At 41.8% G+C, this 14,701-nt stretch overlaps 1 protein-coding gene across 1 annotated transcript in view; it reads right to left on the bottom strand.

Moving 5' to 3' along the window:
* CHM (CHM Rab escort protein) overlaps positions 1-14,701 on the bottom strand; it is a 62,385-nt gene that overhangs the window by 10,171 nt on the left and 37,513 nt on the right. Inside the window, exons 9-12 of the mRNA XM_083372032.1 lie at positions 8,795-8,872; positions 4,026-4,130; positions 1,641-1,707; positions 30-126 (exon numbers count right to left, since the gene is read on the bottom strand). Coding sequence (XP_083228158.1) covers positions 30-126; positions 1,641-1,707; positions 4,026-4,130; positions 8,795-8,872 — 347 coding nt within the window. The remainder of the gene's footprint in view (positions 1-29; positions 127-1,640; positions 1,708-4,025; positions 4,131-8,794; positions 8,873-14,701) is intronic.

Raw genomic sequence — 14,701 nt, 5'->3', positions numbered from 1 at the left:
GTACCCCGGGGAAAACTGGGTCTACTCACATGTATTTTTCATGCAGGTCATGGCTGAAGAACACAATTCCACAAGGCAAACAGCTGGCTGGCCTTCTTCCTGAGGTGGGACAGTCAAAATGGAAATCTAGAATGGAAACAAAAGACCTCAACCAAGGGACACATCACACGTAAAAATAAAATAAAATCAATGAATTGTGCTAACTTTTGCACACACAAAAACCCCTTATATTTCCCAATTTTAAATCAATACTGTATCTGTGCCGAACTAAAGTTCTAAGCCAGACTGAGATGTGGGTGTGGGTGTCCTTAATTGTTTAGAGGTTTTTTTTAACCTCTATGTAATATATAATAGAATAGCAGAATAACAGTGTTGGAAGGGACCTCATCTTCTAGACCAACCCCTCGCTCAAACAGGACACCATGTACCATTTCGGACAAATAACTATCCAATCTCTTCTTGAGAACCTCCAGTGTTGGAGCACCCACAACTACTGGAGGCAAGCCGTTCCACTGATTAATTATTCCAACCATCAGGAAATTTCTCCTTAGTTCTAGGTTGCTTCTCTCCTTCATAACTGTCCTTCATTATTTCTTGTCCTGCCGCCTCCATGCATGAAACTCTTTTCAGAAGATCATTTGACTCAAAGGAATGGGAGAGATTAGAAAGACTTAAACATCAGCAAAGCTCCTCCACAACTGAGGTTTCCCCAGTTTTGGAGCCATCATTTGTCCAGTTGGCATGGTGCAAAAGCCAGGAAGAAATTCTTTCTTTAACTTACATCAACTTCAGATCCCACTCAACTTCAGTTCTACATGGATTTTATTCTAATCGAATGAGATCTACGAGTAGCTTTTTTATTATTATTATTTCAGTAGGATCAAAGCGGTGGTGGGATTCAGCCAATTCGGACCATTTTGGCAGAACCGGTAGCTAATTTTTTGTTGCCCAGGCCCAGAACGGACTTCCGGAAGCGGCATCCACACAGAGAATCGGTTGTTCACCTATTTGAATCCCACCACTGGATCAAAGGTAAAAGGTAAAGGTTCCCCCGCACATGTGTGCTAGTTGTTTCCAATTCTAGGGGCTGGTGCTCATCTCTGTTTCAAAGCCGAAGAGCCAGCGTTTGTCCAAGGATGTCTCCGCGGTCATGTGGCCGGCATGACTAGATGCCAAAGGCGCACAGAACGCTGTTGCCTTCCCACCATAGTGGTCCCTATTTTTCTACTTGCATTTTTACGTGCTTTCGAACTGCTAGGTTGGCAGAAGCTGGGATAAGTAACAGGCACTCACTCTGCTATGCGGCACTCAGGATTCAACCCGCTAAACTGCCGATCTTCTGATCGATAAGCTCAGCGCCCTAACCCATTGAGCCACCGCGTCCCTAGATCAAAGGTATGGCTACCTTAATTTGAATCCTTTTTTTTTACTTTTAACGAACTTTTCACCAATCAAACATTTACTAATATTTCCAAAATTTGCATTCTAGGACATGAGGCCTTCTTATTAACTGGCAAGGAACCCAGAGGTGGCAGAGCCAAGTCTGTTTTTACAAAACATTCTAAATAACTAGGCAAAATTAATCAGGATGTGAGATGGTCAGGAGGCAAGGGAAAAAGAGTGAGAGGTGGTGGGCTGACCTGCTGATCAGAACTCTCGTTACTCTGTATGGGTCGATCCGTTAAGAGAACAGCTCTGGAGATCTGCCTGCCAGAGAATAAGCAAAACTCCATCATCAAGCATAGTCATTTTTTTTTTAAAAGAGCCATATGGATCCACGTTTCGTTTTCATTAAAAACAACACACATTGCCCCCAACACAACTAATATTCTACACTCAGTAGTCTGAACGTGGTTAATGACATTTTCACATATGGCCTGCTTAAGTTAAGAAATTAATAATGCCTCCAATCAGGCTTATATAAAGGTTACGGCTCTTGCTTAATCACCATCAAAATAAATAAATAAATAAACCTTTATTGTCAAAGTACAACATGTGTACATTGAGATTAGCTGAGCCTCCCCCCCCCACCGTGCTCTCTCCCCCCAACACACAGTGACAACAAACCCTCCATCCTACCATACCATGTGAACCCACTACACAACACACCGGCCTCCCAAGTCAATTCTGCATAAGTTCACAGAGATTATGTCCCATTTAAAAGCCTAAATGTAATGAAGGTAATGAGGACTCCGTACGGAAGGGGATGTTCGGCCATCTTGACGTTATTTCAAACTGCAAATCGTTGTGCAGAGAGCTAAGGTGCAAGCCGTTGCTGTAACGCACAGTCATTCATGCCAATGCTGGCATTCAAAGGCCAGTCGGAAGTCATCCTACGTGCCGATGATTAAAGCTCCCTCAAAGATGCCAGCTGCCTTCTCCTGCTTTGTGCAAGCCACTTTGAGAACTAAAGAGGTCACCAAGAATGCTGTGGCAGCAGGAAACATTTAGAAGAAGGCCCCGTGTGAGCAGGCTGATGCCTTCCAGATGGTTAGGCTATCCACGTCAATGACCCGCGAGGGCACTAAGATTATCTCCTTCTGCCCCAGGTCCAATTCATGACCTGAGCTTGCCAGAAAGAGCTATCTGGATTTCAACCACCCTCAGTCTGAAAACAGTCTGCTCTTTTATTAATAGAAGATACAGTAATAGAGCTGAAGGGATCTTGGAGGTCTTCTACTCCAGCCCCCTGCTCAAGCAGAAGTCCCCAACCTTTTGGGCACCAGGGACTGGTTCTGTGGAGAGAGGTTTTTCCGTGGACTGGAGAGGGTGAGGTCTGGTGTTCTGCCTGCATCCCAAGGGATGAGCTTTGCTTGTATGTGTGGACCGGTTGCTGGAAATGCCCCTGCCCTGTAACCATTCTGGACAAATGGCTGTCCAGTCTCTTCTTGAAAACCGCTAGGGATGGAGCACCCACAACCCCAGCGGGCAAGCTATTCCTTTGGGTTGCAATGCAGACTAGCCTCTTCATGGTGCACCCCAGGCTGCGTGACTTTGTCACGGCCAAATAGTCCATGCATTCTGGCTGCTGCATCTCCTAAGGATCTCCCGACAAGAAGCAGCAGCATGTGAGCCCCAAATACAAACAAGGGTTAATGACGTATTCTGTTGCGCCATGCGGAATAAATAGGCATAAAAGCTCTTCCACTCATTAATTTTTCTCAGTGTCAGAAAATTTCTCCCTACTTCTAGGTTGGATCCCTCGTTCACAAACTTACATCCATTATTTCTTGTTCTACCCTCTAGTGCTTTGGAGAATAAGTCAGTCCCCTCTTCTCTATGTCAAACTCTCAAGTATTAAAAGGCAGGTATCATGATTAAGATCAACTTAATCTTATTTCAACCCCTGCCCACTGCAGGATCCACTTGAATAGCAGTTCTCCACCTTGGCAAGATTAGGGCAGGTGGACTTCAGCTCCAAAAATACTCCAGCCAGCTTTACGGATTTGCTTATAGATCAGGGGTGAAATATGAGGTGAAGAAACATTTATTTAACCTTACAGGGGGTGAAGATTTGTCAAGTAGGGAAATGCAATATGAGAATTCAAGCCATCCTATCATTGTCTCATCTATGTCATATTTGTCTGGGCTCCAGCCTTTAATCTCTGACCAGGATTGTGCCTATATCTGCATGCATGCTTGAAACTAAAGAAACAGGTGGGCGATCCATATGCAAGGAGGGGGAATTAATAATTAATATTTTATCAGACATTTTTCAGATTGATTTTCAAAACAAAGGCTACTTTTGAACCCAGAGTGTCACCCAGGGGATAAAACTCGATGGTTTCTACAAGGGTTGATATACTAAATATGTGTAAGTCACACACGAGTAACAAGGTGGAGGATGCAAGAGAAAATTGGTCTACATAAGACTTTTTTCTGCACTAATTTCACAGTAATTCAGGGAACCAGATAAAATTCATTGTCGAGATTGACATGGAGGTCCACAAATGGTATGGATAAACGCGGTGAGTTTTACTTCTGAGTAAGCATGCCCTTTTAGTTATTCTCGTGTCAATATTTACCTGTAAGATACATTTTCGCATATTTTTTCTGAAAGGTAACTATCCTCCACAACAAAATAACTTGCATTTATCCTTTGACCGAAATGATCGATAACTGCTTTGCACCTGTTGGAAAACAAGGGGAAAAAGCTTTAAAAAGCAAAACAGTTTGTGCCGTTGTTAGAATGAGGAATATAAAACATTTATCGACTATAAAAAATAATAATAATCCCAAGCAACTTGTTTTCTTCCATTCGAGCTTTTAGCAGAGTTAAGAGTTTTTGTCTGCCCATTTTTAGGTCTGCATTGTTTTATCTGCTCTTGGTTTTTGTACGTGAAACTCAATGAGGATTATTTTCAACATGGTTTACACCAGGGGTTTCAAACTCAATTTCATTGAAGGCTGCATCAGCATTGCGGTTGCCCTCAAGGGGCCGGGTGGGCATGGCCAGGGTGGGCGTGGCCTACTGGGTGGGCGTGGCTAGAGTGCGTATGGCCTACTGGGTGGGCGTGGCTAGCTCTACATCGTTTGCATACCAAGGGTGCCTATGGGGGCCTGGGCAGGAGTGGGAGAGATCTGAGGGTCTCTGGCAGGAGGAGGGTCTCTGGGCCAGGGACAAGGCAGTGGGGGCCGTTCCCTCACTGTTTCCAGGATGGCTTCGCGGGCCGCATGAAACCACTTCGCGGGCCAGATCTGGTCCCCGGGCCTTGTGTTTGACATGTCTGGTTTACACAGATTTGTCTGGATTTTTTTAAAATAATAATAATAATAATAATTTTACAAAAAAGAAAAGAAAGCATCATTTTTGTAACGATTCGGGAGGCTTTTGACCTTTAACCATCTCTAGAACCTTTCCCAGACAAGTAACTTCTTTAGCTTGTCATTATGGATCTGAAGAATCTGAAACAATCCATCTATCAAACTGTGTCTATACATCTCTCTGCCCTTCCCTCCCTCCATTATTTTAAGAATATTCTTGAGTGTTAAATGTGTTTAACAGACTTTGGAAACAGCTTTTAGACTTTGTGCTCAAGGTAGAAGAAAATGAAATGTTAACCATGGGATGAACCAGGATTAAATTAGTTGACCTTATAGAAATGGCTCATATTTACTAAGTGTGTAAAAGTAAAAAAAAAAAAAACAAGGTTGGAATTTTACTTTGCGTTCTACAGTGTTGAAAAAAGCTGTTAAGTCAATTCTGGTTTTTTTCCTTTCTCTTTTTACTCTAGTTGTCTTTCCCCCCTCTTTCCCTTTCCCATTTCCCAATTATTTTTTACTTTAATTTGTACTTCATATCATGATAATCTTAATAATGTTTTTTTTAAATGTCTTTACTAGACTTAGTCATACAAGGCAGCAAGCTATGGTTTTTTTAATTATAGCTAATTAAAGGAATCACAACTGGCTAGGCTTGCAGAACATCCCGAGATCTGAACCATGGCTTGTTAACCAGGCTTAGAATCTTTTAATTAAAACCATGCAAAACGTATTTCAGATAAATGTAGCTGCAGAAAAATAATAGAAATGTTTATTTGCCTGAAAGTCACCGCATTTCTTTCACTGCCACCCCATCTTCTCTTCTTCTCGCCCAATAGAAAAGCGTTCCCAAGGCCAGGAAGACCCCCCCCCACTTAAGAGATTTCCCCAAAAAAAATTATTGGGAAAAAAAATGTCTGCAATCTTTCCTAAACTTCCAAGTCTACTAACGTCTCCCTTTTATGACTAGTTAAAAGAGGAAATGATAAATGAATCACATGAACGGAATGAGAGAAACACGGAGGAATTTATTCTGCTCTTGACAGTTAAGTGTTTTTTTGTTTTGTTTTGTATTAAAATAGGGCCCAAATTTGTTTTGCTATCAATTTACTGAATACTGGCCAGGAAGGCAAGCCAGAATGCTGGAATCAAACCATTTGAATCGAAGTGAATTCTTTGCTACTGTTTGTGAAGCTGTTTTTGTACATTCCTGTGTGGGTGAAGATAGGAGCGGGGGGGGGCAGGAGGGTGGATTAAATGTCATACTACAGGACCCCACAAAAAGAAAGAAAAAAGATATAAATAATTCTTTCTTTTCTTCTTGCTTCATCATTCAACAGCGGCTAATGCCAGAGAGTTGTTCATGAGCGGAGAAAAAAAGAACGCAATGTCTCTCTTAAAACCGATCTTCAGATTTTTTTTTATTTTTATTTTTTAAAAAAAGAAGATCAGCAGAAGAATTCTTTCAAGTGCCAGGCTCAAATAAGGAAGCCACTTAGAGAATGACATTATCAGGTCTCTCTGTCATCTGATATCTGTTCAGACAATGAATCATACAAAACCTCCATTGACCTTCTTCAATGTGTCTAGATAAAAGGGTGAAAATTAGAATCCATCTCCTTGCCAAGTGCCACCAGTTATAAATGTACTTTATAGGGCTCATTATCCAAACTAATGGACTAAGGGCGACACCCTTGAAATGGACTTACCAGCACTGACAAAGCCAGCAAGCAATAATTCAGGAAAGATATGTAAATTACAGTGTTTGCTATTATTATTATTATCATTATTTAATTATTATTGCGAAAAGATAAATTTACATTTGTCAGTTCTCTTAAGAGGCCAGCGGCTTCTTTGGGAAACGCGTCGCAAACAGGGATGATGCTTTTAAAATGTAGATCCCAAAACCCACAAATACAAATTAAAACCTTTTTTAACCTTGTGGAAATGAAACTCCATAAACAATATCTTATGTACCATAAAAAAAACACCAGAAAGGTTAAATTAAAAGGGGGGGGGAAAGGAAGCTAAACGGAAAGGAAATGCATTGTTCAGCCCGCTAAATCTGAGGTCCTCAACTTTGGCAAATTTAAGACTTGTGGACTTCAACTCCCAGAATTCCTCAGCCAGTTAGAGCTGCTGCATACAGGGTAGAGCAGGGGGTCTTCAAACTTGACCCTTTTATGACAGTGGCTGAGGAATTCTGGGGGTTGAAGTCCACAAGTCATAAAAGGGCCAAGTTTGAAGACCTCTGGGGTAGAGGATGGCTACATTCCCTATGTTAGGCATATGGTGATAGCCTACATAGTTGGGTTGAAAATATATAAACTATGATGTTGTGACTTTAAGATGTTAATTGGCCAATGGGTGTGTAAGTGTTGTCACGGCCATAAGAGGGAGCTAGGAACGTAGCTTCTCTCTCTCTCTCTCTGAATTCATTGCTCTCTCTACTATTACTGTTTTGCTGTACTGTTGGTTTACTACTGTGATAAACCTGAACTGTGTATTGACCTCTGGACTGGTAAGAAGACTTTGTATTTGGAATACTCCTTGGACTGTTACTATTGTGTATGACCTGGACTGTTAATTTTTGACCGTGCATTTTTGTTTTTATACCACCTCAAAAGTAAAGTACTTTTTGCTTTCACAACTCAGTGTACTCTTGTGGTTACTGTGTGACTCTTACTGCTCTCAGTACCCTTCCTTGTCTGTGCAACTCCTTGGTAGCACAAGGAGCCCTCTGCACAACCAATTCCTAACACCCTATTTTTGGGGTCCCAGTTCTGTTCTGCATAGGAGGTAATGAAAACACCGATGGGAGTATTAGTCCACTAAAAGAGGCGCTTCTGAAGCTACTCCATTCTCCTAATTCAGGGATCTCCAATCCTAGCAACTTGAAGACTTGTGGACTTCAGCTCCCAGAATTCCTCAGTCAGTTCTGAGAGTTCAAGCCCACAAGACTTAAAAGTTGCCAAGTTTGGAGACCCTTGTCCTGCTTCCATACCTAGAAACCAGAAAGGAAAATTAGCCATAGATCCATTCCCCGTCTTGTTTATCGTATGATACTTAAATAACCCAAATTCTGGCTAAGGCACTCTGTAACGTAACATTTAGTTTATCAAATTAAGTGCAGATGTCATGCTAAACCTAACCACCCTATGTTTTAGCACAGAGGTCCCCAACCTTTTGGGCACCAGGGACCAGTTCCGTGGAGAGAGGTTTTTCCGTGGACCGGAGGGGGCGTGGTTTTGTGTGCTGCCTGCATCCCGCGGATGGAGCTTTCCTTGTTTGTGCGGACCTGTTGCTGGCATGCCGCGGGCCCGGTACTGGTCCACGGACCAGGGGTTGGGGACCCTTGCTTTAGCACACTGAACAAGCTGCTCATCTTTTGGTGCTTTGCACCATCCTCTTGGTATAATTCTTGCAGCCCGCCCCCCCCCCCCAACATCAGTTGATTTGGTTCCAACTTTTAAAAAAAAAGTTGCTCCAAAGCCCAATACTGGTGGAAAAAATAATTCATTCTAGACTAAGAGGGCAGCATAGTTTACGACAACAGTCTACCTCAAAACTCATTAAAGCCTTTTCTCTTAGAGTGACATGCATTATCAGCAAAGATTAATCTGATGAATCTTTAGGTGAGCTTCATTTTTAAAAAAATGCAATAACAGAGGGCTTTGTTGTCATCTGATGAAAATCAATTAGAGGAGGTAAGGCCACAAGGAAAACTAACATCACTCATCCCCAGACCCCTGGCAACTGAAATAATCTGTCTTCCGAGCTTGGATGATCAGGAGGCTGCAGTAATATTAGAGGGAAATTAATTTAGTTTCTTTATTCTAAACCCACTTTCCTACTTCTGGAGGACCTATACACAAATTATTTTTAATCAAGGTTGATGTGTTATTAATACCAAAGAAGATCTTTGAAGAATGGTTTTTTTTAAAAAAAACCAAAAAAAACTAAGACCCTGGCATTTTTCATCTCGTGGGTTGCGTTTATGTAAAAGAGAGAGGTTACCTCTTTGAAGACTTACCTTTTAAGTTCTTTGTCTACCACAAGGCACTTTATGGAATGCCGGAGGCAATAGATCCCGCCAAATACTGCACACATCCTAAATGAACGTCAGAAATTAAGAAAACAAGGCATCAGGTTGAGTGTGTTTTAGGTCTATTTTTTTTTCCTCCTAAAAACAAGAACGTTCACCTTGATTTATTTAAAACAAATCCGTGAAATAGGAAGCATTGAAACAAGATGCTAATTCTATACAAACGTTTCAGGAATAATCTCCTAGGCACATTTGCATATTCAGTAAAGGGAAAACAGGGCAGAGTTGGAGCGAATAATCTTGGTTTAGAGCTGGTTTGCCATCTTGACTTATTTGGGTCCATTTAACAATAATTGTGGGCTTGTATATAACAAGAAGTTATCTTTTATGGTTTGGTTGGCTGGTCTCAAGGAAAGAGGAATGCTTTGCAAGCAAACCTTGTTTGTTCACATCATGATTTAGTAAGCTAGGATTCCTAGAATACAGTGTGATGCAAAAAAAAAAAAACCACACCCCAAATCAAATCTGGCAAGGTTTATGTAAGGAAAACTTGTACAGGATGCCGAAAAACTTAAAATATATGCCAACTGAATTCTTGAGAGGTTAAAAAGCAGCAAATAAAAGGCTAAGTAACCATTAAAACTCTGCATAATCACAAATAATGTTTCATTCAAAACTTGGCTTGGGGAAGTACTGAAATTAAGTTTCTTTCCTGAAGATCATGGTGAATTATAATTGAGAGTCAACTTTGAATTATTTCAGTTTTTCTCCCTGGGGCAAATTCTATATTCTTAACTTAATCAGTTTAAGAGTTTGCCAGCAGAGCTGTTAACCATAGTCAGCATTAACTAGATCAGGGGTCTTCAAACTTGGCCCTTTTATGACTTGTGGACTTCAACTCCCAGAGTTCCTCAGCCAGGCTCTGATACGTTGTACGACATCACGTGACGTGACGAGCTTGCCATGTCTGCTTTTGACTAAAAAAAAGCACCAAGGTGCTCTCAGTTAATAAAACCTGGTGGTTCTACCTCCTACTATAACTATCGCTCCACCTCCTAGTGCAAAAACCTACTGATTCACCAGCCTGCTCTTAAAATAGCCTTTTGGACTATATAGTCACCCCAGATCCCTGGCTGGAGAATAATAATCAAGATCAAGTGACAAATGATAACGGCAGATGCTGGAACAATGCCTTGGTGCCAGGGTGACTTCAGTAAAGATCCCTCTCTCAGTTAAAAGAAAGGTCACCAAATGAAAAAAAAAAAGAGTGACTTAGCAACTGAACAGAGAGAGGCAAATAAACAGAGGTAAAGGTTCCCCCGCACATGAGTGCTAGTCGTTTCCGACTCTAGGGGCCGGTGCTCATCTCCGTTTCAAAGTCGAAGAGCCAGCGCTTGTCCGAGGACGTCTCCGTGGTCATGTGGCCGGCATGACTAGACGCCAAAGGCGCATGGAGCGCTGTTACCTTCCCACCGGAGTGGTTCCTATTTTTCTACTTGCATTTTTACGTGATTTCGAACTGCTAGGTTGGCAGAGGCTGGGACGAGTAACAGGCGCTCACTCTGCTACGCGGCACTCGGGATTTGCCCCAAATAAAGAAGTTGGATCTTTATTCTATAAAAGGTTAAAACTAAGTATTTCCAAAAGTGAAATAATCAGATTTGTTTCTCACATAATAGAGGAGGCAGGGTCTCTGGCAATTTGACACAGCAAACTAAAATTACCTGCTCGTTAAGAGAAACATCTGCTGAAAATAATAAAACGAGCAACATATAGCAAGTTACACTAACAGCAAAAGCACTTAGTAATTCTCCCTCCCCCCCGCCGCCAGTTAAATCACTACTTTTTTTTTCTGCCACATCCAGCTGAATCAACAAGTTGAAAAGCTGAACCCCGAGGATTATTTTCATATTTTGAGGATAAAGTAATAAAAGAGTCTGAAAATCCTGTGGTTTCTGTTCCTGATTGGCCTGCCGCTGAAAATAAGCCCCAAATGTTCTTCTCTTGCCTACTTAGCCAGGACAGAAGACTGAACTCGTGTTCATGGGTTACTCATGCTTTACAAACCAGATTCCCTTTACTCCATGAAGCCTAAATGTGATGGACCTCAACTCCCAGAATCCCCAAGCCAGTAAGACTTTTGGAGAAGAGAACGGCTGGGGGGGGGAAACCCTATAAATGTGACAATCTCTAGTCTGAAACATTCCCCCCATTCCTAGTTCTAAGCGTCGGATGGAATGGATGAACGAACGCCACCAGTGGCGAATGCCATCCATGGGTGAACACTATGCACACACCAAAAGCATACGCTATAATCCCAAAGGTGCTTTATCGAAAGGCAACTGGACTTCTGTTTTTTCCTCGAAGAAACGTTGCGCTTCTCAGCCAAGTTCTGACTGAAAGGTGGAGGATGGAAGGATTTATATTCCTTGCAGTCACATGGTCATTAGTACTCTTTCTGAGAGTCGTTGAGGCCGCTTGGAGGTTTATCTGTGCCCTCAGGGACACCTGTCTAGTGCAGATGGGTGTGAAGCCTTCTTGGAACTGCTAAAAGGACTGTCTTGTAAACAGGAGATAGGTGGTGAGAGAGGGCTACGCATGACTGCGAACCTCCGTAGACATACACTAAACGTCCCATGATGCAGACACAAAATGACTTTAGCAACGGCATCCCTGGGTGACCTTCCTCCAAGAAGGATTAACCAGCGACACATGAAGAATTTTCCCAATTATTCTCCATGAATTGGGCTAGGATGAGAAAGAATCAGTGAGTGTTCTGTTTGCTGACTATAACTTCATTAAGTAACACGATGATTCAGTTCACGTTTCACTGTCCGTACTTTGTTTAAAGAAGCCTCAATAGATTGAGTTGACGTATGTCAAGGCAGATTTCCAAAGTCCAATGTTGGGTTCACATATTCTGAAAAAAACATATCCACATTCTGGCTTGGGGTACAATGAACTAAGATTACAGGTACCCTGACCAACCCCCTTTACTTTGCTTTTTTTGTATTGGACTTCTTTTGATGAAATGTTGATATCTTAGAAATATACAGCTAGTGCTCGAGTTACAACAGTTAGTGACCATTCAAAGTTACAACGGCACTGGGAAAAAAGTGACTTATGAGTATTTTTCACACTTACGACCTTTCCAGCATCCCCCTTGTGATTTGAATGCTTGGTAACTGGTTCATACTTGCGACGGTTGCAGTGTCCCGGAGGGGTCACGTGAGATCCCCTTTTGTGACCATCTGAGAAGCAACTCCAATAGGGAAGCCAGATTCACTTAACAACCGTGTTACTAACTTACCAACTGTTGACGATTCGAATAAACGGAGAAAGAAAGGTCGTAAAATGGGGCAAAACACACTTAACAAATGTCTCACTTAGCAACAGAAATTTGGGGCTCAAAAGTCGAGGACTACCTGTATATCATCTTGAGGGCTTCTGTTAGGAAACATAGAAAGCGGAGGAGCTGGAATTCGGCATTAATATGCTCATTTAAAAAAAAATAGGAAAAATTGAAATCTACTGTGACAACTAAACTCATTATCGTATCAATGTTTTTTTTCCCCCTCCTTTATTCAAATTAGACTTAACTCAGAGGCTGTTTGGCTGAATCCCAAGTACAAAGTACTTCTGATTACTATTAACCCTAAATAGACATTTAAACTGATATTCTTCTAATTAACTGGCTACTGTCTCTGGCAATAATTCCGCCTCTGTTGAAAGATCACGCCTGCTGTGCACTCCACTTCAACTCTGCCCTGTTGACATCAAACCACATTACAGCTAAATTAACAGTTGTGAAAATTTTTGCCCTGCTAGTCGCTTCTCTGCTCCCCCCTCCGGCCCCCTCCCCCCAGCCTTCAAATGCCATTTCAGTTTCTATCACGGCAAATAATAATAATAATAATAATAATGAAATGAAATAAAATCAGCCACTGCAATTTCTAATACAATAGTACAACAATGGGGCCCATGAATAGCTGAACTTCTGACAGCACATTCGCCATGATTTATGAGTTTGTGTATAATTTGATTATTCTATTAATTTTGCTGATTACTGCTAGAGCTAATCCAGTGAAGGTCACTCCCTAAAATAAATCTTCATTACTCTTCGGCAGAAAATAACTGCCTCTAACGGGTTGTTTTCTTTAATTAAAACATGAATGTTACAAGAGGCTTCAGGCTTAGCGTTGTCTGGTGCCGACGGGAGGGTTGACACCGCAGCCTGGAGAGTCTCTTGGATCAGAACATTTGGAAGAAGGAAATAAAGACAATAAAAATACTTCCTTATCAGATACCTTCATGCTCCTGGTTTTAGAATAGAAGAGAGCTGGAAGGGACCCTGGAGGTCTTCTAGTCCAGCCCCCTGCTCAAGCAGGAGAACCTATACAGGTAATTACCTCAGTACAGGTAATCCTCAGCTTACAACAGTTTGTTTAGCGTCCGTTCAAAGTCACAACGGCCCTGGGGAAAAAAGGGACTTGGGACCATTTTTCATGCTTGCAACCGTAGCAGCATGGCCCATAGTCCCGGGATCAAAATTCAGACATTTCACAAGTGGCTCATATTTACGATGCTTGCAGTGTTCTGGGGTCATGAGAATTTTTGCAAACTTCAGACAAGTTCATCGGGAAGGCAGGTTCACAACCATGTCACAACCAAGAACACCTGCAGTGGTTCGCTTATTAACACCTGCATCAAGAATGTTGTCTGTGCTTTTAATATTTTTTATTTTTTATTTATTTAAATTCCATTTATATCCCGCCCTTCTCCGAAGACTCAGGGGGGCTTACAAGCTTAGCAGTAGCCTTCATTCTATGTATATGCCTGCTTATTAGGGTTTTCACACACACACCCCAAGCGGCATTATTACAAAGTCAGCTTATTGCCCCCAACAATCTGGGTCCTCATTTTACCTACCTGGGAAGGATGGAAGGCTGAGTCAACCTTGAGCCTGGTGGGACTCGAACCTGCACTAATATGAGGCAGGAAGCACAGAATCATAGAACTGGAATCTCATCCAATCCCTTGCCCTAGGTAGGAGACTGGATAAACTGGAATCTAGGGAGTATCACTCAGCTCTTCGATGGAAATGTAACAAATACATGTAGTCCTCGACTTACAACGGTTCATTTCGGGACCGTTCAAAGTTACAACAACACTGAAAAATGTGAACCTATGACCGTCTTTCCCAGTTACGGCATTTGCAGCATCCCCATGATCAGGGGATCAAAATTCAGTTGCTTGGTTAAGTCAGTAACACGGTTGTTAAGAGAATCTGGCTTCTCTCCATTGACTTTGATTGTCAGAAGGTCGCAAACGCGTGACACACTACAACCGTCATAAATGTGAGTCAGTTGTCAAGCATCTGAATGTAAATCACATGATCGTGGGAATGCTGCAATGGTCATAAAGTGTGAAAAACGGTCACAAGTCACTTTTCCAGTGCCGTTATAACCATCACTATATGGACTGTTGTAATTCGAGGACTACCTGTATCCAACAAGAAACTATTTAACCAAAAACAAAAAAAAACTCCACCTCAAAGTATTCTGAATGGCATTTTCTAAGTAACATTTCCCTCACAACAGATTGTGAAGTGGCACTCTCACAAAGGCCTTTGTGTGCTCAGGAGGCATGTTTCAACACAAAGGTTATTTTCAAATTAAAAGGCCTGTTCTGTCAAAACTTGAGAAATAATATGGGCAAGGACAACAAAAGCATTCCATAGCTTTATTAACGACAGCGCTCACTGATCTGTGAATAACCGAGAGAAAAAAAAGTGAAGATTATGAGTTACTTTACCAATCTATCCATCCATCACTGGAGAGCTGCTCTGAGACGTGATGGATTGTCTCACTCCACTGAGATTTGTCCCAAACTAAG

The sequence above is a fragment of the Vipera ursinii genome (genome assembly GCF_947247035.1).
Source record: "Vipera ursinii genome assembly, chromosome: 12".
Lineage (NCBI taxonomy): Eukaryota > Metazoa > Chordata > Lepidosauria > Squamata > Viperidae > Vipera > Vipera ursinii.
Note: the sequence above shows the minus strand (reverse complement) of the source record. Positions and strands in the feature narration are given on the sequence as shown.